The 26,080-nt window shown below is 31.6% G+C and overlaps 1 protein-coding gene across 2 annotated transcripts in view; it reads right to left on the reverse strand.

The window, feature by feature from the left end:
* The window catches only part of LOC127724689 (AFG1-like ATPase), a 37,267-nt gene extending 15,510 nt beyond the window's left edge, over nt 1–21,757 (reverse strand). Inside the window, exons 1-7 of one of the 2 annotated variants that reach the window (XM_052231744.1) lie at nt 21,621–21,757; nt 13,116–13,330; nt 11,762–11,825; nt 10,620–10,721; nt 9,635–9,765; nt 8,641–8,740; nt 5,582–5,640 (exon numbers count right to left, since the gene is read on the reverse strand). In XM_052231744.1, the coding sequence (XP_052087704.1) occupies nt 5,582–5,640; nt 8,641–8,740; nt 9,635–9,765; nt 10,620–10,721; nt 11,762–11,825; nt 13,116–13,330; nt 21,621–21,708 (759 nt within the window). In that variant the 5' untranslated portion in view covers nt 21,709–21,757. Of the gene's footprint in view, nt 1–5,581; nt 5,641–8,640; nt 8,741–9,634; nt 9,766–10,619; nt 10,722–11,066; nt 11,249–11,761; nt 11,826–13,115; nt 13,331–21,620 lie in introns of those variants that run through there. The other variant, XM_052231745.1, reaches the window with a different exon arrangement.
* Nucleotides 21,758–26,080: the final 4,323 nt, after the last annotated feature.

Raw genomic sequence — 26,080 nt, forward strand, 5'->3', positions numbered from 1 at the left:
TTAAGAATTTTGTTTATTTGAAAAATATGCCAATCATCAATTTACTGTATCAGCTAAGTTTTATTCATATAAACCCTCTCCAACAATGTATGGAGACATCACAATTGAAGTTTTTAATTTCAAACAAAATGCAAGACCATAATTGATACTTTCTGATACATGCAAACATGCTTAACTCCGCCACATTCGCCATGTTCCTGTCCCAAAGTCAGGAGCCTGTAGTTCAGTGGATGTCGTTGGTTCATGTCGGTCATATTTGTTTTTCATAAATTATTTTGTTATAAATTTGGCCATTTGTTTTCTCAATCGAATTATTTCTTATTTTTTATGTTGGTCCTTTTATAGCTGACTACACAGTATGGGTTTTTCTAAATGTTTAAGGCTGTACAGTTGCCTATAATTGCTTACATCCACTTTATTTGAACTTTGGTAGATAGTTGTCTCATTGGCAATCATACCACATCTCCTTATTGTTATATACTATGTTGCTGACAAAATTACTTATTTCACATCAATGCCTTTTTTTGCAATACCAACTCTGCAAGATGTATGAATGTGTTGGAAATAAAATATATTGGAAAATTTAACTAAAATCTAATTTATATATGGATGCTTATGTTTCTGACTGACTCAAAACTTACATGTATATATTTTATTGCAATTATTTGATTCATAACATCAGCAAAAAGAACTGTTTGTGGATTATATGAGTTATTTATACAAACAAACCAAGTTTGTATTCTGTTGTCTCGTATTGTAATATTTTTCTGTAGTCTCATATTTTTAATTTTTTCTCCAATCTAATGTTGTATATTTATTGAGTCTCATAAAGTGAAATATTGTTTCTGTACTTTTAGTGTGAGGTTGTCTAATTCTTGTATAGTTGTTAGAGTGGTCTGCCAATACTCCTTGTTTATGCCTCTAGTGTCAGTTATCAAAAACATTCCAGGTCACCAGTGGAAGGCTTACTAAAATTCTAGAGACATTTTTATTTACCTTTTCCAAAGATCAAGGTAGGTATATGCAAGCCTTCCATTGAAAAGATGAAATGTTTAATGATCACATCAACCTTAACTGATGTAACTTTTCAGGTAAAATTATGTTCTGTTTGTATTGATGAGCAAGTCCTGACAACCCACAATTATTTAAAGTAAAACTCTCCTAATAGAGCAAATCTCAATTAAAGTCCCGATCTCATCCTTGTAATTGAGCAAATACCAACTCCTAATAAAATGCTTCGCTGGGGCGCAGCTTGATACGACCGCAGAGGTCGAACCCTGAACAGTTGGGGCAAGTATGGACACAACATTCAAGCTTGATACAGCTCTGAATTTGGATTGTTATTAAATATTTGACACATCATAGGTTTCTGACACAGAAAGAATGTGGTCTAAGAACTTGAATTTTTTTAATTTACCTATTATGGTCCAATGTCCAAAATCAAAATACATGGGTTAGATTCAGCATATAAAAAAACCCCATATATTCAATTTTTGTTAAAATCAAACAAAGTTTAATTTTGGACCCCAACTTGGACAAACTTGAAAACTGGGCCCATAATCAAAAATCTAAACACATGTTTAGATTCAGCATATCAAAGAACCCCAAGAATTCAATTTTTGCTAAAATTAAACTAAGTTTAATTTTGGACCCTTTGGACCTTAATGTAGACCAATTTAAAAAACGGGACTTAAAATTAAAAATCTAAATACACGGTTAGATTTGGAATATCAAAGAACCCCAATAATTCAATTTTTGATGAAATCAAACAAAGTTTAATTTTGGACCCTTTTGACCTCAATATGAACCAATTTGATAGCGGGGCCCACAAATAAAAAATCTAAATTCATGGTTAGATTCAGCATATCAAAGAACCCCATATATTCAATTTTTGTTGAAATCAAAAAAAGTTTAATTTTGGACCCCAACTTGGACCAACTTGAAAACTGGGCCCATAATCAAAAATCTAAACACATGTTTAGATTCAGCATATCAAAGAATCCCAAGAATTCAATTTTTGTTAAAATCAAACTAAGTTTAATTTTGGACCCTTTGGACCTTAATGTAGACCAATTTAAAAAACAGGACCCAAAATTAAAAATCTAAATACACGGTTAGATTTGGAATATCAAAGAGCCCCAATAATTCAATTTTAGATGAAATCAAACAAAGTTTAATTTTGGACCCTTTTGACCTCAATATGAACCAATTTGATAACGGGGTCCACAAATAAAAAATCTAAATACATGGTTAGATTCAGCATATCAAAGAACCCCATATATTCAATTTTTGTTGAAATCAAACAAAGTTTAATTTTGGACCCCAATTTGGACCAACTTGAAAAATGGGCCAAAAATCAAAAATCTAAATACATGTTTAGATTCAGCATATCAAAGAACCTCATATATTAAATTTTTGCTAAAATCAAACAAAGTTTAATTTTGGACCCTTTGGACCTTAATGTAGACTATTTTGAAAACTGGACCCAAAATTAAAAATCTAAATACACTGTTAGATTCGGCATAACAAATAAATAAATGTGATCAAAGATTTTACAAATCTAATGCGCAATACTGTGCAATTAAAGATTACTTCTTGAAATTTTTCAATATTTGAAATTTGAAAAAAAATAATATTTGAAAAATAATTCTTTTTAATTTCTGAAATCTGAAATGAGAAAAAATTGACCCCCCACAATTTCTTTTTATCCCCCCCCCCCCCTTTTTTCCCCAAAAAAATTCTTTCCCTCAAGATATGGTCATAATCTCAATTCAAATTTCCAATGGAGTTGGCAACCATATTTACCCATTTAAATTTACCATAGTGCTAACTTAATCTATTTTATAATAGAATTAAAAATATAGTGTCAAATCTTTCATATGGATTTTTTTGTAAAAAAAAATGATGCAACATTTGCAGATATTTTTACTAGTCTTCCTTTATAAATATGCATTTCTTTAAACATAATTTAAAAGCAGTGTAAGGGAAGTAACCAAAACGTTGTATTTGGATTACCTCCCTTACCTTGTTTAAATTATCTTTATTGTTCATTAACCATTACTTTATACATAATTTAAAAGCAGTGTAAGGGAGATAATTTCAATGATGAATTTGATTTATCTCCCTTACACTGCTTTAAATTATGTTTTGTACTAAAGTATTTGTCCATTAACCAGGACAACCTTGTTTTTCCCCCTTTTTTGCCCCTAATTCCTAAACGGTTTGAGCCATAACCCCCCAAAGCAAATCCTAACCATCCCTTTGTGGTATGGAAACTTGTAGTATAATTTCAGAGAGATCCATACACCGTTCCACAGTTATTGTCTGGAAACTAGAAAATGCTTATTTTTGGCCCCTTTTTGGCCCCTAATTCCTTAACTGTTGGTACCATAACCCCCAAAATCAATCCCAACCTTCCTTTTGTGGTATTTAACCTTATGGTAAAATTTCAAAAAGATCCATTCACTTAAACTAAAGTTAGAGTGCGAAAACCAATGTGTATTCGGACGACGACGCTGGACGACGACGACGACGACGACGACGACGACGCCGGACGACGACGACGACGACGCCAACGTCATACCAATATACGACCACAAAATTTTTTTGCGGTCGTATAAAAACTATACCAAATGTCACAAAAGGGGTATCTGTGTGTAAAACAAAAACATAGTCTCAGCAAAATCATACTGGCTTAAAGCAGAAAAATATTTCAGAATGAATAATAATTTTATTATAAAAAACAATTAATCAATCTGCTTTTGGCCCTAGGGAAACACTCAGCATACAAGACAATTTTTGAGTTCCTGTCTGAGCAAGTCAGCTTGCAACCTCCAGTGTGAGGAAGAACCTGCCTGCCCGACAATACGCCAGCCGGGGAATGTGAAGCGAGGGTTCTCCACTTTGGTGATGAGACTAGGTGTCTCATCTGAGGCCGGGGAATGTGAAGCGAGGGTTCTCCACTTCGGTGATGAGACTAGGCGTCTCATCTGAGGCCGGGGAATGTGAAGCGAGGGTTCTCCACTTCGGTGATTAGACTAGGCGTCTCATCTGAGATCAAACTGGCGCTGGAAAAAATTTGATAAAATTTGTCCCCGAAATGCTTGGGGATGAATGAAATTTTAGAAATAACCAGTGATAAAATTCCATCAAGGAATTAAAATTAATTAAATAAAATATATATCACTAGTAAAAGCTGAAAAGTTTCCCTTGTCATGAAACATTATTGAAGGTGTTAGGAAGGTGGATGGTGGGCGGTAAATAAAATAATAGCACTGTAAAACTATATCAACTTATCAAGACTGCTATGAACCAAGAAAGTGATTATACAAAGACCATGCATATGGCTTTACACACAGATAGGGTACATCAATCATTCAGTGGGAGGAGTCTGGCCTCACTGACCTTTAGATAATATACTAATTGTTGTGTAATTAATTTTTGATAAGATCTGGTATCATAATCTGCATTTCCTCACCAACAGAAATTATTTATGACATGTATCTGATTAAGAAAGGATTAGTGTGCCTCCTAGTGAGATTCCAGTTGTAACTTCAAAGTGTCAAATGCCAGGGAAATTAACCTCAAGTTTATAACAAGTGGTCTGTGTATGTTAATTAAATGTATCCAGAATGTCAGCATCTTTATTATCACATTAATTATTAAGTGTAAGCTGGAATGGCTGTTTGTATAAACAGTACTTATATTACATATAAGTACAATACAAATGATAATAAATATTGACTAATTGTTGGGTTTTTTTTAAATTTTAATTTAAATTATTATGTCACGTTAAAATGCCAGATTTTGATTGGTTAATACAAGTGACACATTTTACTCTATCCCATGGCTTATATACTATTACCCATCACACAGACACTTGCTCATTTATGCACTTTTTTCAAATATGGATGGTTGTAATGTACATGTCATCATAGTTTATTACTATAAATTTAAAATTAAAAAGACAATAATAACAAAACATTCAGAATAATAGATTTTATAACACATACATGTAGCTGATAGGTTGATAGAGCAGGTTATTACCATTCGAAAGAACAATGACAACCTTGAACTTTAAAAATGTTTAAAACTATTGATGAATTAAAACCAAGCATTGGGAGGGGTCACATACATGTATATGCGCTTGACATGATTTTTTAAATCAGTACTCAGCTGTCATGAATAAAAGAGGTTCATGAAATAAAGCTGTATTTCAATTTTTGTAAGGAGTATTGCACATGTAGATATGTTATACATGTAGTATTCACTACCTTCGTGAATACCTTCAGTATACAAGTATCCAATTGTGAATTTGGCATCAAACCTCAAAAATGTCTTTTAAATGAGTCAACTGCATGAATGACTTGTTCTTTAACTCATAATCAAAACCTAGGGACTCATCATTATATATTCTATAGGTTTCCCTGTGTTATGTATGAGACGACATATGCAAAAACACATGATTCAAATATTTTTCAAACAGCCTCTTAAATTGGACAACTGGACTATGAGGAATTTCAGTCTGAAATTAAATGTACATTTATCTAAGGAGATGAAAATAATGTACTTGTATACTTACTTTCAATGTGTCAATAAAAGGAACAAAATTTCCTCTCTGTAAGCCATTTTTATATAAATCTACAATATAAAACAAAATTCAGTGAAAAATGTCTTCTAAAAGAATTTTCCATACCAAGCTATTGATAAAATTCATCAAATAACTTACTGACATAAGCTCTCATGCCTCACAACCATCCTCAGACTGGACACAGTAGTTGATTTCTCTTAAGGAATCTTATTCATTGTGTAAAGCTAAATTTTTTGATAGTACAATGGAATGTTTTGCAGGTGTCCTGTAGCAATGTAAAATGTCAACCTTATCCACAATACTCTCATTTTCTGCTGACAGTCAAAATTCCTGCATCCCAGTCCACCCACTTTACAGAACCTACCTTTTGATTTCATTTTGAATTTGTGTTTGTTTTGAATATGGATAAAATATTTGCCATTATAAAACATGGGGTGGAAGTTAATACAACAATCAATCAATCAGAATTTTTTGACAAAGAGAAAAATATGACTCGCCTGTGTTTAATTTTGATATTATTATGAAAATGTTAAATGAAAAGTTTCAAAAGTCAATTATTAAGAGTTAACGTATTGTATTTGAATATTGGCCTACATAACACAGGTTTTACTCTAGGTTTTACTGTCCTTACTTGAGTTTACCTAGCAGCATCTAATGGTAAAATGTTAGACTAGAGGCTCCAAAAAGCCTGTATCGCTCATCTTGCATTTTTGCATAAAATAGGAATAATCCAATAAAAATATTTCTGATAGTTTCAGGCAAAAGAGCATTCAAGGGCAATGGTTCCCATAGAGAGTAGACAATTTGGGCCATTAATCAAATTAGATATTGTCCTGATGATCGTTTTTGTTACTTTACAGTTTCTCTCTCTCTCTCTCTCTCCTCGGTAAAAAATTGTCTTTGAAGTGCAAAAACTCTTATAAGAATTCTACTGATGATTTCAGTCATGTTGATTTATTTGTAGAACTTGTCCTGATAATGATTGTTGCAGTGTACAGTTCTTTACCATCTCAAAGAGTTCCCACAAAAATTACAAATATATAATCAACAATTTCTGTTAAAAGGGAAATAACTCAATCACATTAGAAGTACCACTTTTGGATATTAAAAAGGGCGATAACTCAAGAAGGAGAAAAGCTAAAATCGTGAAAATTGAACTTGACCTTCATTTAGTCACTAGAAACAACATATCTAAATTTGAAAAAATTTGGTCATAGCGTTTTCATGTTATTAAATGGACACTGTTTGGCAGCCGTCCGCCTGCCCGCCTGCCCACCCGCTGTACATCCCCAAATCAATAATCGATTTTTCCTTCGAAAATCCGGTTAAAAATGGGTAAAATTCATCCTTCAAGAGTAATACCTCCTATAAGGAGTCAAATGATTTTGATGATGGTTACACATTTGTAGATCTTGTCCTGCTGATCGTTTTTGTCAATATAGTTTCATTTTATCTATTATAGTTTAAAATAAATGTGGATAGTGTCCACATGTGGACACAGATGATGCCCCCGCTTGCATATCATAAAGTTATAAAGGGACATAACTGAAGAACGGTAAAAGTGACGCTACCCTAATTTGAACTTGTTCTGAGTTTTGTGGTAATAAGCATTGTGTGTACCGGTAAGTCTCCTAACATTTGGTTGAGGCTAACTTAAGTAGATAACAGAAACTCAAAATTCAGCAATTTTTCTATTTGTAAACACGCATAACTCTAGAACGGTTGTGTATAAGTTTTATAACATTTGGTTGAGACAAACTAAAGTTAGAGAACGGAAACTAAAAATTCAGCAATTTTTATGTTTATAAAAGGACATTACTGAAGAATGGTAAAAGTGTCGCCACCAAATTTCGTACTTAATCTGTATTATGTAGTAATAAGCATTGTGTATAAGTTTCATAACATTTGGTTGAGGCAAACTAAAGTTAGAAAACGGAAACAAACAATTTGTACTTGATCTTAGTTTTGTGGTAATGAATATTGTGTGTAGGTTTCATAATGTTTGGTTGGGGCAAACTTAAGTTACAGAATGGAAACTAAAAATTTTGCAATCTTTCGATTTATAAAGGGGCATAACTCAATAATGGTTAAAGTGACACTATCCAAATTCAACTTGATCTGTGTTTTATCAGTGAAAGTCAAAATTAAACATTGCATTGTATAAAGCATTGATTGTAGTTGATTCAACTTTAATCATGGACAAAGGAAGATAACTCCAATTTTAAAAATAACTTGATATTTAGAAGAAAATGAAAATTTTGCAATTTTTCCATTTGTAAAGGGGCATAACTCTAGAACGGTTAAAGTGACGCCACCAAAATTCAAACTTGATCTGTGTTTTGTGGTAACAAGCATTGTGTATAAGTTTCATACTATTTGGTTGAGGCAAACTTAAGTTAGAGAACGGAAACTAAAAATTGTGCAATTTTTCCATTTGTAAAGGGGCATAACTCTAGAACGGTTAAAGTGACGCCACCAAAATTCAAACTTGATCTGTGTTTTGTGGTAACAAGCATTGTGTATAAGTTTCATACTATTTGGTTGAGGCAAACTTAAGTTAGAGAACGGAAACTAAAAATTTTGCAATTTTTCCATTTATAAAGGGGCATAACTCTAGAACGGTTAAAGTGACGCCACCAAAATTCAAACTTGATCTGTGTTTTGTGGTAATAAGCATTGTGTATAAGTTTCATAACATTTGGTTGAGGCAAACTCAAGTTAGAGAACGGAAACCAATTTTGGGACGTACGGACGGACGTACATACGTACGTACGTACAGACGGACAAGGGTAAAACTTAATGCCCCCACCGCTACGGCGGGGGCATAAAAAGGTCAACTCATGAAAACTGGTAAACATTGTTATTTTAAGGGTAATAAATTCTTCAATGAAAATTAATGTTTGATAGTTTACGTAAAAATTGATAGTAGGTTGAAATTGACATTATCACCATTTTTGACCAATCCTTTCATTTGTTTGTCTTTCTACAGATACTTAGAGTGGCCAAACTTTCATTATGAAAGATAGATGTATGATTGAATTATATCTTACCATCTGGAGGTCTGTTAGACGTGGCCACCACAACAACACCATGATTAAATAAAGATGTAAATAAAGTTTTCATTATAATTGAGTCTGCTATGTCAGTAACCTGAGAAATGAAAATTACATCAGAATTTGTCAATATTCAGTACATCTTGAACTGCAATTCATGTACTCCCTTAAATAGTACAAAGCCTGTACCAAGTTAGGCTATCTGGACTTAGTGACATGTGTAGTTCATGTTTGTTTGTTCTTTGTTTGCTCGTCTGGTTTATCAGAGGCGTTGGGTGCTGGTGGTTGATGTGGTCTGTTGTACTGTCAAGTATTTTTGGTGATTCATGTTGTCCTTTTCATGTACCGGTATTATGCAGATCAAAGTCAGGAGCTACATCATAGGTTGTGTATGTTTTTGTTTTTGTCCTTTGAGGAATTTCCTATTGATGGAACATTTTTGGTAGTTCTTACTAAAACTTATACAAGACTTGTTGACTTTCAGGATGACATATATATATATATGGCAGTCAGCAGGGTTTTAAGAACATTTGTTGTTCGACCTGTTAGTCAAATGCGTTTTGTTAAAATATACTTGGTCTTTTGAAAAATGTTGTTTGTGCTGTATTTGACCCCTCCACTAAGAAATTTGTTTTGCATGCACCTGTATAAAAATTGCGGTTTTTATCCAACGCAATCATAGGTTTGAACATTGTTTTCAATTTAGACTTGTATATATATATATATGGTATCAATATCTTGCTGTAGTTTTAAGACATTATGTTGACCTTAAGTTGTTGTTATGGTTATATTGTGTTGTTTGGTTGCTGTCTAATAAGCATATTCCACTTATTTCTTTTTCAAGTTTACTTTAAAAGTACAATAAGTTGTGTCTTTATATAAACTTAGCTTTCCATTTATAGGTCCAATCAATGTAACATAAACATGATAAAAGTAACTTTGAATATTCTATTCTTTAAATGTAAAGAGTTATAGTAAATTTGGTAGCTACCTGAAATTCATCAAAACACAACAACCAAGCTTCTTCACTAATTTCCTTGGCAACTGGAGTTATTGGATCAAATGACTGGGTTTTCTTTACATTATATTGACGAGGTATGGTTTGCTTTATTGCATGGATGCCTGAAATACAGTGTGCACTTTAAAAAGAAAAGTTACTTCAACCGATGAGCAGCATTGGTAACTTCTGTTACAGAATCTCCACCAAACAAAGCCTATGATGTACAAAACAGCATTGGTAACTTCCTTTACAGAAGCTCCACCAAACAAAGCCTATGATGTACAGTCTTCTTGAGTGACTGACTTTAACTTTTAATATAATTTCCTTCATACACCAATTTGACACGTCACAAAATCCTTTATGTAATAGAACTTTTGATGCTGCCTTATAAAATCTTTTTGAGAAGTTATAATTGTAGTTATTTTTATCTTTTCAATTTTGAAAAGGAATTTCCTGAATAATAGTGATGTCTATTTTTAACTGTGATCATGGTGATAGAAATTTAAAATGATGTTTTACACTTTCTTCATGTCTTTTATACATCTCTTATTAATTGATTATATACTTTGATTCAGAATCTTGTCCTATCTTAAAATCACAAGTGGTGACATTCAGTCAGATTGGCTGACTAAAAGATCAATTGAATGCACACCAACTTTCCTTATGTTTATGTACGTCTAACATGAACTCATGGAAATGAAATCTTCATTTCTTCTTCACTTTACTTACGTCTAACATGAACCTATGGAAATGAACCCTTCTTTTCTTCTTCGCTGTGCTTTAATACGTTTATGTATGTACATGAACTTATGGAAATTAACCCTTCTTTTCTTCTTTGCTGTACTTACGTTTATGTACGTCTAACATGAACTTATGGAAATGAACCCTTCTTTTCTTCTTCGCTGTACTTACGTTTATGTACGTCTAACATGAACTTATGGAAATGAACCCTTCTTTTCTTCTTAGCTGTACTTACGTTTATGTACGTCTAACATGAACTTATGGAAATGAACCCTTCTTTTCTTCTTCACTTTACAATGTTGATGGAACATATCCATTAACATAGTTTTTCCACAACCTGTTATAAAAGAAAATTAATTCAATCTATTATATGCCTTCACAGAAGTTATCAGACACAGAATTCTATTTCTATTTCACTGACATTTTAAATGCATGCTTCTAGATGTCTTTTAGATTTTTAGTATTGTTCGATGGTGTCTTATTGATGTATACCCCACATTCCCTTCTATTCATTTCTAATGCCTGAAATGACAGTATTCTCAAATGGGCTGAATAGAAGAGTTGTAATTGAAGCAGTAGTTTTAAGAATTAACCTGTTACTTCAAAATGGATGCCTACAGAAAAAGGAATCAAAGTGCATTGTTGAAAATAAATGAATACAGGTGTTGCATGAAATGCTTACCCTTTAACACACAATACCAAGTTTTCATTGGGGTTCCATTGACTCCTATTCAGTTTATATTTGTGGACTATTTTCTGTATTTGTGTCTTTTTTCTTTTGGTTTAGGTTTTGTCTGTCCATCTTTTGTCTAAGAATTTTTTATTTCCGCTTACTGGTAGTATCTTCTTATTTCTTAGAGAATCCTATATATAAAATTAATTACACTAATTTGCTGTTTTTGATAAAACTAATAGCATCATAAAATCATGTAACAGTAATTCTTAAATTTTTTCATGCCTCCTTGTTTTCTGAGCAATTCTGTGTCATGGCCAAACAAAAGCCTTATATTTGAAAGATTTTCTTCTTTTGGGGACCTGAGACTACTAACGTTTTTAAAATCCACCATCAAGGTTTAAGTTAAAAAGGGGAGTCCTTAGATGGAAATCAGATGTTGCAAGTTTAAATGAATTATGACTGAACAAAATATACAATCCATATGGAATAATGCAATATATAGGTCTGAATAATGATTTGTACCAGTAGGTCCATAGTAAAGAGTCTAATGTTTCAAAGATTAAAAGCTTATTTAAAAAAGTATGGACTGTTCAAGAAAAAGAAAATATAATTCTGGTTGTTAATAGTTCAGTTCTGAGATTGAATTCTAAGACTGATACCGATAACATATACAGTAATTGAACATAACTTCAAAAACTTACCAACATGTCCATACAAATAAAGTCCTTTAGGCCCTTTCAGTTCCTGCTTTTTAATTATACCTAACTGTCAAAATAGAAAATCAAAAATATTAAAGTTGGCTCAATGTAATTAAGTCAATAGCTTAATTTGATCTGTAAAATATGATTTATCTAACATATTCTATGAAACTGGACCTTCTATATTCTATGAAAGAATACAAATTTAATTCACCTGGACCATAGGACCACCAAATTATACCAAACTAACATATATAGAAGGCCTTTTATAAAATTACACATTTCTTCCGTTTCAATTGAAAACATGTAGCCAGACGAAAAATAAGGTTTTGATTGGTCAATTTTCATTTTTTTTTCTAGAAAACTACTAAGCCACATCTGTAAAAATTACACAGGAATGATGATGTGAGACCATGTGGTATACATTGGACATGAGGCATTTTACTTAAGAATTACCCCTTGTACACTTTTTTTCTAAATTTCTTGTTATTTTTCAAATAAATAGGTATACAGTATGAAATAGAAATAAGAAGATGTGGTATGAGTGCCAATGACACAACTCTCCATCCAAGTCACAATGTGCAAAAAGTAAACAATTGTACGTCAAAGTACGGCCTTCAACACGCAGCCTTGGCTCACACCAAACAGCCAGCTATAAAGGGCCCCAAAAAGACTAGTATAAAACAATTCAAACAGGAAAACCAATGGTCTAATTTATATAAAAAACGAGAAACGAGAAACACTTATGAACCACATCAACAAACGACAACCACTGAACAACAGGTTCCGGACTTAGGACAGGTGCAAACAAATGCAGCTGGAAGTCATTTATATAAATACCTTATTTCATTTCAATCAGTTTTTCGATTGTACGACATAACCACCCAATCAATATGATTCGATATGAAAATGAAGTCAATGTCAGATGAATCCTGCCAGTTGGATGTGTAAACATACAATCATTCTATACACCAAATATAGTTAAGCTTTTGCTTTATTAAATCTGAGAAACCAATTAAGAACAAAAACTTAATGTTGATCACAAAATCATGAAATGAGGTCAAGGTCAGGTGCACTGTCTGATGGACATATACATCTCCTTACCTTACATTTACAATGATTCTATATATCAAATACATTTGTCATATCAATTACTAATAGAAACAGAAAAAATCAGGTGATAAAAAAAAAACAGTTTTCTTTAGCAATCACTGTACCAGGAAAATGAGGACAAGGACAACAGACTTATGCCAGACAGAAACTTCAGATCATACGGCATCTCTAACCTCTATCCTCTGACAATACTTATGTCATTCAATTTTACTTCATTTTACTACATGTATAATGAAATAATTACCTTACTAAACAAGCCTTCTGATGGTGGTGAGTAATTTTCCAGAGTCTTATGGAGCTGGTCTAGTCTCTCCACTATACTTTGCTGATATTCGTCATATCTCAGTTGTCCTGAGTCCACAATTGATTTGTAAACTGTTAGAGGACTATCACAATTTATAGTTGTTTCAAATGATGATCTTCCTTTTTGATGACTTACTGAAGTAACACTAGATGTTCCTGTAAATTATAGGACAGTATCTCATTATTGCAACACTTTTAGCATGTTTAGTTTGTTAATTCTGCCACAGGACTTAACTACAAATGTACATGAACTTGAGTGATGAGTGATACATGCAGCAATTATCAAATAAGGTATAAACCAGGTCTTTTCCTGACCCATTTCAGAATTGCCATTCAGACCAAATTGGAAATTCACCTATGAAATATCTGATGTCAATTTATTACTAGATACATGTGAACATGTATTTCTCTGATTATTAGCTTTGATAGTTAATAACTTGTGAAATATGGTGACTGAGATGTGTATTGACAACACATTATGTCATTTGATTGTTCTGATAGGGGATTGTGTCTTTTTTTTATGGGACATGCTAGGTGTAATACAATAAAAGAACAGAGTTCTAATGTCCCCCGCGTTGCACATATTTTATCTATCCAGGGGCAATAACTAAACGAGGCCATTTTCCATAAATTTAATATTTCCAAGGGGCATAACTCTTTGTAAAAAAGACGATCAGCCACCATTATAAAACTTTTCCGAGATATTGCTGATATTAACCTATAGTATAAGTTTTATAAAAATCTGGCAAGAATTGTAGCTGTGAGAGCGCTAACAAGACCGGACGGACGGACCCATTATTTCCATGTCCCCCGTAACGCGTTTTGCGGGGGACAATTAAACATATGACCATACAGTAGTCATGGTAGTATGTTATATTAAACAACTCAAATTTGTTTCTGCATAATCATTGATGGCAGTTGTTTTAAATCCATTTAAGCACTGCTAATAAGCCTAGTGACATGTTTATTTCCTCTTTTCAAAGAATGCATAAATTACAAATATCTTAGAGAAATGAAGGCTTAAGAGGAAATACCAATTTCCAGTATAAAGAATTTTTCCAAGGGGCATTACTCCCTTAAAAATATTTGATCAGCACTGATTTTGGAACTTGTCTGAGACATTGTTGACATAAACCTATGATATAAGTTTCATAAAAATCTGGAAAGAATTGTACACATGAGAGCACTAACAATGAAAATTTCCATATAAATAATATTTCCAAGGGGCATAACTCTTAAAAATAGTTGATCGGCACTGATTTCAAACTTGTCTGAGACATTGCTGATATAAACCTATGATAAAAGTTTCATAAAAATATGGCTAGAATTGTACACATGAGAGCGCTAACAATGAAATTTTCCATATAATCAATATTTCCAACGGGCATAACTTTTAAAGAAATAGTTGATCAGGACTGATTTTTGAACTTGTCCGGGATATTGCTAATATAAACCTATGATATAAGTTTTATAAAAATCAGGCGAGAATTGTACATGTGAGAGTGCTAACAAGATCGGACTGAAGGATGGATGGATTGACTCCTGTTATTTCTGTCCCCGGCAACTCATCACGTGGGGGACAATTAACCTGGGTACTCTCCTCATGCCTCTTAGCACAAAGATGGCCAATTAGACCACACAGGACAATGCTTTGATTTCCTGATACAGACATGATATGAATTGTATATGTGCTTAACCATACCTCTAATGATCCTTATGACAATGTGAGATGTTTTCTGATTTGTGCGAGGTCAACACACAGCATGCATTAAGACAATAATAAAAAAATGTACCATTTCCTAGTCAATTTTTTTCTAATCTGATTTTGAAAGAGAGTTTTATTGATAATCGTAATTCCTTCTATCAGTACTTACCAGATATGTGCATTTCGCCCAACATGTCTGTGCAGATTTTTCTTGATTGTGTGAGGCTTTTAATTGCACAAATTGTTTAAATATATTTAATTTCTTCTGTTTATTCACATAGTAAAATGAATCTTTAATGCCAATTCAACGTACAATTTCATAGGATAGGAAACAAAATAGGTTTTCAGGAAAAATTCTCTTGATAAATAATGGAAAATAGTGTAAATGCATCTTGAATACCTCCACTCCAACATCTTTAACTTTGTCATTTTGAAGTATATGACTTTTTTTTTATTACCGGTAGATAATACTTTGTTAACTTGAAAACATTACTTGAAAGTTGAAGAACCTGTTCTTTTAAGTTTAAAATTCTACATTGATAGTGATGTCATAAATATAATGGCTAATGCATGATCAGAATTGGTGACATTTCCATATTTAAACTAACTTTTTCAACAGAATATTATGTGACAAATTTGAAAATTTTGGTAAACCAGGTTATTTATTGTTTGAGGCTAATAATGAAGCCAATTACATAGGTAAATTCGTTTCTTATTATATCATGTATATTGATTAACTGATTATTTCTAGATGATTTTTACAATAATGTAAAAAAAAATATACTGACAGCCTTAGTAGTCATGGTAGTACAAAAAATGTACTAAGATTCAAAATTATTTTATTAATTCAATTTTGAAAATATCAATAATGCTATTAATGTCACATTGCAGAGGTTCTTAGCGAGGTGTCAAAACAGTGCTTCATTCAATGCAGAAGTATGTCAGACGGATGTTGTCTGTCAGAGGGATGTTGTCTGACAGAGGGATGTTGTCTGACATTTGTGAAATGTGTATTATAGTTTGCATGTAACCTTAATTCAAATACATGTATATCATTATTTATACCTTAATATCACATATCAAATGTGAAAAGTTTTCAATGTAAAATGAATTTATGTAGTGTCTTAAAAAAAAATTCTGGATTTCTTCACTGTTCATGATTTCAACAAATTGTTCATCTAAGTTCATACAGTTAAAAGTTTTCAATATATTTGGAACATTGAAGCAGTAAGTCATATCTCAAATCTCCCTACCCTCTGAAGTTTAAAATAATTTTTGTTCTAAGTATATGTAAGAGAATGATAATCCCTTTCTTTATGATTAAGTACGAGCGTTAGCGAGTACTTATCATGAAGTAAGGGATTATCATTCTCTTACAAACTTAGAATATTGTAAAGTGCTCAAGGCTCAAATGATCTATTCAAGAATTGGTTTCATTGTCAGTGCAATGTTTATAATTGACGCATGACTTCCTTTTTGGGCATGTCATTTATGGATTAGTTATAGTGATGTAAGGACTTTCATATCATTTGGGAAATATTTTTAAAAAAAAAGCGTTTTAGATATTAGGTGACACAACAGAAAGAAAGAAAGTTAGGAATTGGATATGTTTCTTGATTGTGAGTATGCATGTAAATCATGTAATATTTTAGTGAGGAATTATCCTTTTTTTATTTACAGTTTAAATCAATTAATACATATGAGTTACAACTAAATTTTATTTTACAGCCAATATTTTGGACCGGCTTTTTACATCAAATAATATTTCATTATTTCAGGGAAATGTTCAAAAATAATGCCTTTAAAAGTTTTTAATATGTTCAAAATTAAATTCCTGTTTTTTTTTATCGGAATAACTATTATTCCCAATCACTGATCAAGTAATCAAAGTTTTGGAAAGCTAAAGATTTAGGTTATTTTTTTATCTGAAAGATTTTTTTCTTTTTTTGCTTTGCTTTGGTATTGTTTAATTTTTTTAGTAATTTGAAGTTATCAATATTTTCATAATAACATTCACGGTACAAATTTTACTGCACCAGTAAACATCAACTTATTTTGAGATTTTTGTTTGTTTCACAATTCAACTTTTAGTCAGTTTCAATCACTGTGTGATAAATCCTTCCAATCTGAAAAATGTGCTTCGGGGCAGTTGTAACTTATTTATAGAAACTCTTTGTTTTGAACTGTAAATAGACCCAAATAATAGGATAATCCCTTACTAAGAACATGATTTACATTCATTCTTCACAATTAAGAGGCATCCAATCCTACAATTTCGTTGGTCGAGAGCACTTTGCTATATTCTAAGTCTAAGATTTAGCTATGTTTTCATACCATTTACTATCTGTTATTACCACTTAAACATCTGTAAATGTTTCCTTTTAATGGGAACCTTTGGTTAATTAAATTTTGCACAAGAAACTATTCAGTTAATTTAGTGAGTAAATTAATGAACATTTCATTGACAGTTATATAATGACAATCAATCATTCTGGGATTTGTTCTGTGCCATTTTTTTTTTCTAATACTTTTTTAAAATCTTAGACATTAAAAACAACTATGAAAAATAAAACTCACTGTTGTGAGACAGACATTTATTGTTAATAACAATGGGCACGATTACTGACAAATGTAATCGATTATTAATCGATTACTTGAAGGTTTTTTGTGTATTCGATTAATAATCGATTACTCTGATTTTTGTATGTAATCGATTACAATCGATTACTTAATCAAAAGTAATTACATTACTTTTCGATTACTGTCAATTACATGCTTCAAAATTACAAAAAAATAATAAAGTAAGATAAACAAAAATATTTTGTTCAACATATGTATAGTGGAAATTTAGAACTTTACATAAACAGCATTTAAAGCATTGTTTTCAAATTTTAAGTTGACAGTTGTTTTCTAGATGGAAGCTCTTACTGAGGATCCGAAATATTCAAACATTCTTGAAATTCTGGTTTTCAACATGAGTGAGTGGTGATAAAGTTCTTGCAATGACACCACATGGCTTCAGTCACTTCTTTATATTTTAGGTTATTATCCATATTTCTCTATATTTTGATAATTTTTGCTGTCATACTGACATAAGTTAGGTATTTTGTATTTATTCATTTTAAACTTTATTTGAATTTAGTACATTACAATGTTGGAAGTTTCCTCTGAAAAAAAATGTAAAAAAGAAGAATAATTAACTAGTTCAAATAATTTCAAAGATGTAAATTTATAATATTTATAACTGATACATGCATGAATTAATCCTTTTGTTTGGATAACCTCCCTAATTACAGGTTATAAAACTGGGAATACAGTACATTTTATAACCTGGGGCAATATAATGTAAATCTCCTCTCAATTAGACATAATTGAAATCAAAACAAAGTTGGCACCTCATTGATTGGAAGTCCTTGATCATCTGATTAGTAAACACAAGAAGTTTGTTGGGAATTTTTTATGCTCTATTCAAAATTATAAACAATATATATTTTTAGTGTCAAAATGGGATACATGTATCTATTTCTGAAATAAAAAGAATTTCAATGCATAGCTATTGGTACATTGTCAAAAGGGTTTGGGTACTTTCTAATTTTTTATATCATAATATTATAACGAATCAACTTTATATCGATTCTAGCTTAAATTCCAAATCTTGAAAATTACTCTTCAATGTCAATGTAGTACAGAACTTATAATAAGACTCATTTCTTATTTAAATTTAATCTATTTTCTTATTTCAAAATAAAAGGTCTTTAAATTATTGACAAGCATTGAAGACAGTAAAGTAAATTGTTTCAAAAGCTGGATATACAGTAAAATTTGGTAGGAGATCTGGTTGATCATAATGCAGCTTGAGACAATAGATACAAGTAAGGAATTTCATAAACTCTGAAGTCTTATTGATACATCCTATTTTATCTGTACTATTAAGTGATGAATACATACATATTTTCATTTAAAATAGGTTATATTTCATCAAACTATTTCACTAAAGTAATCGAAATGTAATCGAAAAGTAATCGATGATTACATCCTAATTTTTGCTGTAATCGATTAAATTACGATTACATGTAATCGAAAATGTCTTCGATTACAGATTACTGTCGATTACTGGAAAAAATGTAATCAATTACAATCGATTACGATTACAGATTACGATTACCCCATCCCATTTGTTATAATAATTTATTTCTGTTATCATGATTATTGGATAAACATAAGCTGTTTTGAAGTTTGAATTAAACTCAATAAAACTGATTTACCTAGTTAAATACAAGGAATGGATAAAACTTGATTTTCACATGTTTAGAGACAATTTTGATAATAAAGACAGTAAATTAAATATTTCATTGTTATCAATTAGACAACACATTTTATTCCTATGTCTACTTATAGTAAATCCAACTTCTGATGTTAGTTTGCATTTTAATAATAATGTTAAATCATTACTAACTAACACTAGAATAGGGAGTATTTAATGTAGTGACAAATTTTGAATGAATTGAATTAGATTTTAATGAAATTGATCAATTACAATTTGAATACAATAGACGATATCAATTTTCACAAACAAATTTATATCAAATGGTTATGGCGTGAACAAATACAAACAATAAAAAAGACCATTGTGTAATTATATGGGAGTCATATGAGAATTATATAAACCTTTTAAACTTATAAAAAATTCACTCAAAAAAACTTTTAAACATATTGTGAAGGAAAAGTATAATAACATCACTCTTGAAAAACTTTCAAATATTGATAACAGTTCAAAACTTTAATCTTTATAGTAAACTTAAAAATGAAATTAAATTGGAGGACTACTTGCACAATCTAAACAATTTTAATAGTCGTCAACTTTTAACAAAATTACGTGTAAGTGATCATAATTCGGAAATTGAATTAGGACGTTATAAAAAAATTCAAAGAGAACACAGACTGTGCAAAGTTTGTAAAATTTATCTTTTTTTTTCAAGCTGTTTTATAATTGCAGTCGAACATCGTTATGTCATGTATGTTTAAGTCGAAGGGACCGGACCAAAGTATTCGACTTATCCAAGGTTCGACTCATCTTAGGTCGAGTGTGTCGTCTTAAATTTGGAATACATGAAATACAGTATGAGATTTGTGTAAACCAGATACTTTGAATAGTATGCCTTTTCGATATGACACTTTATGATTGTGTATTCAATCTCCATATGTTTTGGTCCTTCATAATAATTAAACACACAAGTACCGATAAAAATCATGCACAAATAAAATCAATAGTATACACAAATATTTATAAAGGTCAGTCACTATAAATTATGAAATCACTTGCGGAACGAAACAAGTTCTGAACGGTCTCTGATGAGGTCGTCTGCTTAACATTAAATTATTATGAATTTATCATAATTGTCTTACTCCTTTTATTTATTGTAATAAATGAATTTCAATTCTAACGATTCATTTAATCTCGGCTTGGATCATTTAAATACGTTTCGATTTTATGTCAGGTGAAATATGTTCAACACACTTACGTTCCGCTTGGACGAACAACACGGGTGTTAATTACTGGTCACCATCAACATGTCATTTTAACTGTTATACAAACAAGTATGTTTACTCAGCTTTAATCTCTTTTGAAAATGATTAGGTTACATAAGAAAAACATCTGATTTGAATTGTTTTCATTAGGTCTGCATCTTTCGAAAATTCTTACTTCAGTGTACTTTCAAACTTCAAGACATCGGGGTCAATTTACATTTATTTTACATTGACAGGATTATAAAATTTACTCAACTTAAGGTTCATCATAACAAATGGACAAAAATGGCTGTATTTCCACATCAAAAACTACTCTGAGTACAGACTTACCTGTCCAGTTGGAAAAGTTTTAATGCCTGGCATCCACTAGATATATAAAAGTAAAATGCATTTTGTGTTTCAGAAAGTTAAAATCTTTTTTGGATTATGATGGCCATTTTTTTTTCTGCAGGTGTAAAAATAAACTAAGTTGGGATAAAACTTTGAGATGCTCCCTCTCAGGTAAAAACTGTATTGTATTGTATTGATTGTCCTTGATTGACACAGACAATAGGTATCTACACAACTATAGGTGAGTTAAAGGGTTTAACTGAGTGGACAGTATCAAAGTAATTCAGGTGTTTGTTTATTTTTACACCTGCTGCAGAAAGGAAAAAAAATGCCCATCAAAATCCAAAAGTGATTATATCTTTCTGAAACAAAAATTGCATTTAACTTTTATATATCTAGTGGATGCCAGGCCTTAAAACTTTCCAAACTGGACAGGTAGGTCTGTACACAGAGTAGTTTTTGAGGTGTAAATACAGCCATTTTTGTCCATTTGTTATGATGAACCTTAACCAAGTATTCAAATCAACCGAGTTCGACTCATCAGAGTTAATTATGCACTGATCAAGGGGAATTTTACCCTGATGGAGAAATTACGACGACTCATCCGAGTTTTCGACACAACTAAGTTCGACGCAGGTTGGACTGTATCAATACATGTAAGTGTCTAAATATTTTTTAATCAAAACATTTATTCTTTCCTACAATTCGTCAAGAGCCTACAATAACAAAGGATTAAAAAAAAAGGTCTCAGTTTACAAAACATCCTGCACCCTGTTGGTAGATTGAACAACATGTTATGTAAAACAAGCTACTAAGATATCATTCAATTCCACTCATTTTTGTCACAAAATTGAATGAAACTTTCCACAGTTTAACAATTACCTGCACTATACGAACAAGAACATTGATACTTATTAAAGAAATTGCGAAAATGTTTCCAATTACGATTGTAATAAACACTATTTTTCATTTTCCCCGTCGACTTTCAGCCAAAGTCAGCAGTGACATGTGTACTTCTCACTACGTCATTCTTATTTGTGTACAAAATAATTTGCAAAAAAAAACGGGACATGATATGAATTCCGAATTAAGTTAAAATTTTGCAATTTTCAAAATATAATAAAATGCTTGTTTTCAAGTGTACTTGGTGTTAACTATATACAGAACGTGGACCTGAAAAAACCTGAATAAACCTGAAGATACTACAATTTGATTTATTAAAGTGTCACAAAAAACAAAACAAAAAACAATGGGAAAAACGGTACTTCAGATCAAATAATTTCTTTTCTAAGAAGCTATTTGAAAATTGTTGTATTTAATTTTATGGATTTATTGAGAAAAATATTTTCTGTTTTCGACATTTCTAATTATTTTAAGATTCAAATCTGGTAATTATCATAATATTGATAATGCATTAAACATTTCTGCACTTCATTTCTTTGCTAAATTCGGTCCATAAATACACCGTCAGTGAAATTATGTCTAAATCCGATTATTGTGGATTCATAGGTGTACGATTACGTGATGCATTGCCCTCCGATCACCCGTGAATCTGTTATTATTGGTTGGGTTTTTTCAAGACTTAATTTCACCGATTCTGATTAAAAACAATTTGTATTATAAGTATAGCATATAGTAAAATTCTCTGCTGAACTGTAGACTTTTAATTTTTTGTTTCATAGACTACCGGAGTACTGCAACATTCTTATCTTTACTCTTTACTATCGGGAAGTGAACCTCGAGTTTGAAATTAGACAGATTTGAAAATGTGCATAAGTTCTATCTGATCTTTTGTTGGTTTGTGTTGCTCAAGGTAATTTTCGGTGCAGTGCTATGCGGGCTGTTATTTTCTTTTCTTTTGTTATTTTTTTCCACTGTGTTACACGACCTTGTCATTTTTGTATTGCCCCTTGACATCTTCTGCTTCTGTTTGCTTATTTTAAGCTATTTTTTGGTCATTCTAAAAATTTAAAATAAACCTTAACCACTAATTTATATCTCTTTTGGTTTGTTTTTATAGGATGGTGTCTCATTCCCTGAATTTGTTATACAGGGATTCATTTTAATATCAGTTTTTGTATAAGCAAATCATGAAACTGCTAGGGCTCTTTACACAACTTATTTTTAGGACGGAATGCACCAATAGGTATACATACATGTATCAAGTCACTGATATATAAATATACATAATGTGCTTTTGAACTACACAAGAATTCTTAAACAAACATAGATGTGTTAAGAATATTTTTGTTGTTGGGTTGTTGTCTCAATGACATATACACCATATCTCCTTTTATTCATAGCATCTGTATCTTTTCAATGTACTGCAGAAAATATCTGCATACACATTTTTCAAAACACAAGAGGTGATTTAGTGATCACATAATGAGGACATGTAAAACTGAAACAACACAACAGATAAATACAAACAATCACCATTGTATAAAAAGGACTGAAACAAACATAGATGATGACCAATATGAACCCATAAAGACTAGTGTACCAGGCCAGTAGAGTGAACATTTCTTGCTTCTTATTCAACATCTTTTGTCATTTCATGCCACGGTAAGCAATTAAATATGATTCTTTCCATATACATGTAGAGGAAGGACTTTATGAATCGAAATATTTTGCTTTTTAGTACTGTCAAGTTATATGATCACAGGGGTGTTGTGGCTCTGATACACCAACTAAAGTTGATCTACTAAAACTATGTAAAAAGAAACGAACCGCAAAAACTTAACAACGAACCATGAAATAAAAATGAGATCGATCTTGGTAGGCTGAAACCAGCCAGAAGGCTATCAGTATGTACGTCAATTATAAATGAAGGCGGCCTTGTTTATAGTAATTGAAAACGGCCGGACCCAATCACGAAAGCTGAACCACTGTTCCATGAAAAGAGTTCCAAAGTTAGGCGAATCTTGTTTCTGAATGATAGATCACATAATGTCAGAAAGTAATATTTGGCCATATCGAAGAAGCCAGTCTGAGATAAATTTTCAAAAAATTGTTGACACAGTCACAGATATGTCTCTTTGGCACGACATATTTAATAAAGTCTAAGGGGACAGCAATTGTTATCGACACATGTTCAAAAATAACCCTTAGGCATTTTCTTATGTGTTGCTGATTTGCTTCTAACTTTCAAGTGTCGCCACACGAGGCATGAAGTTAAACGTCCTCATTCAGTAGACATGTCATGGCTATTAAAGCACAGCAAATTGGACGGGACGTCTACTCATACTACCGACCGTGCAAGGGCTGTATAGCCAGTCAAGGTCGTTAAAAACTTCCATTTGTTGTCTACTCATATGAGTATTAAAACAGCATATATTCTAAGGACCAACTTTTTGCTAAATGTTGTACCTCCATGACAATCAAATTGAGAATGGAAACGGGGAATGCGTCAAAGAGACAACCATTTAATTGATTCTTGTTCAGACTTCTGAACTTATTAAATTTTTTGTCAAAATTTTCTCAACGGACAGTTCCAACTTTGTGTAATCAACTCTTCCTGCAATTTTAGTCAACTCAGATAATGAAACTTCACATAATGTTCGCACATCTCAATATGGATTTTTTTTTTCAAATTACCGGTAAAAGTTACTCAGTTGTGTAAGAAACAATCTGCATTTTTTTTAGTCTTTGTAAAATGTTTTATGATTGCCAATGAAATCACTACCAACTAGAGTCAAAATACTGTGAATGTAAGCAGTTATAGGTCACCGTACGGCTTTCAACAATGAGCAAAATATATACCCTAAACGTATCATCGGCCTGATTTTTATTGCACCAAGCCGTGTTTCTCCCCAGTCTGTTTTAGTGCTGCATCATTAGCGTATCGCACTTCCACGCTGCATGTTCTATTGGACAGACCGCAGCGCCATCCAATCACATTGCGGCGCTGTGCTGTCCTGCAAAATTTCGCTCATATGATCACCTGGTTGATTTTTCTATATTGTTTACTTTACCTCGGAGAGGAACCATTTCAATGAAAGAAAACAAAATGCTGTTCTTGACATAACTTTAAGTAAACAAATATTTTTTCCTCGATTCTTTTTTACTTAGATTTTTTTTAAATACAGAAATTTCATGAAAGGACAAAATAAAGTCGGTGGAAAGTACGCAAAAATTCATTTCCAATCATTTTTAAGATAAGTTTAACTCTTCCTCTAACCAGGTGTTATTGTCCCTATTTATTGCAGCAAACTCTGATTTGTAAGACATTCTCGGGCTAGCAGGTCAGTTTTGATGGGCTAGCAGTTCTTCCAACAGGGCTAGTAAAATCCTGCTGCAAATAAGTCCTGGGCTATTAACCGATAACAAAATTTTTTAACCCCTGATAACCTTTTTATCTTCAAGAGACGGACCAGATAAGCTAAGGTCAGACTTATTCAAACTTCAATCACTTTTTCTTCAATATTAGATTTTGTTAAATAAGAAGTTTAACATTTTCTGAAAATTGAAAAAAACAAATGTGAAAAATATTTTTTGGGCACCAAAACAATTAAAAGATTTAAAATTGAAAAGTTTATTTAGGCCAAATTAATGATGATCCAATATTATCACCTAATACAAGGTGAGAATTACAGCCCGGAGGGAGCAGACGATCGTTCTCCAAACGACAAACACACGTCTTCAGGTGCAAATGATTTTTTTTCAGTATCTATATAAAATTTGTTTTTCTTCTCTATATATACAGAGACATATAATACATGTATTATATGTCTCTGATATATATATAAATACAATTCAAACGAGTTGTTTAAGTTTGAATATGAAGAATAGCCTGATTGATTGATTATTGGTTGCTTAACGTCCAGTGGCAAATATTTCATGCATGTTTAGGACGAATATGATAGAGATCAATTGGAAGAAGAATAAAAAATCGAGTGAAATGGTAAAAAATTAAAAGAATTTTGGTTTCATGGTGTAAAAATTGTATAATCATGTAATTGAATTGACATGAAAAAAAGAAAAAAGGATGTCTATTAAATTATCCACTAAAACGGTTTATTTCCTCTATGTACTCCGCTAGTAATAATTGAATAATATTTTCTGCATTTGACATATTGATTGTTAATAAATTGTCTAAATCTGTTGGAATTTGACCTGTTATGAAGTAAATTTGAAGAAATAATTTGTCTCTAGCATCAGAATAAAGATCACATTCAAAAAGGTAGTGTTGTACATCTTCTTTTTGTTTGCAGTGATCACAGGTTTCAGAGTTGATGTGTTGGTTTATTATAAACTGGTATGCATTTAGTTTGGAATAACCTGTTCGTATACTGTTGATTATGTTGTACATTCTTTTTGATGGGAAGTCTTTAATTTTTTAC

Source organism: Mytilus californianus, unplaced genomic scaffold, assembly GCF_021869535.1.
Source record: "Mytilus californianus isolate M0D057914Y unplaced genomic scaffold, xbMytCali1.0.p SCAF_14, whole genome shotgun sequence".
NCBI classification, from domain to species: Eukaryota; Metazoa; Mollusca; class Bivalvia; order Mytilida; family Mytilidae; genus Mytilus; species Mytilus californianus.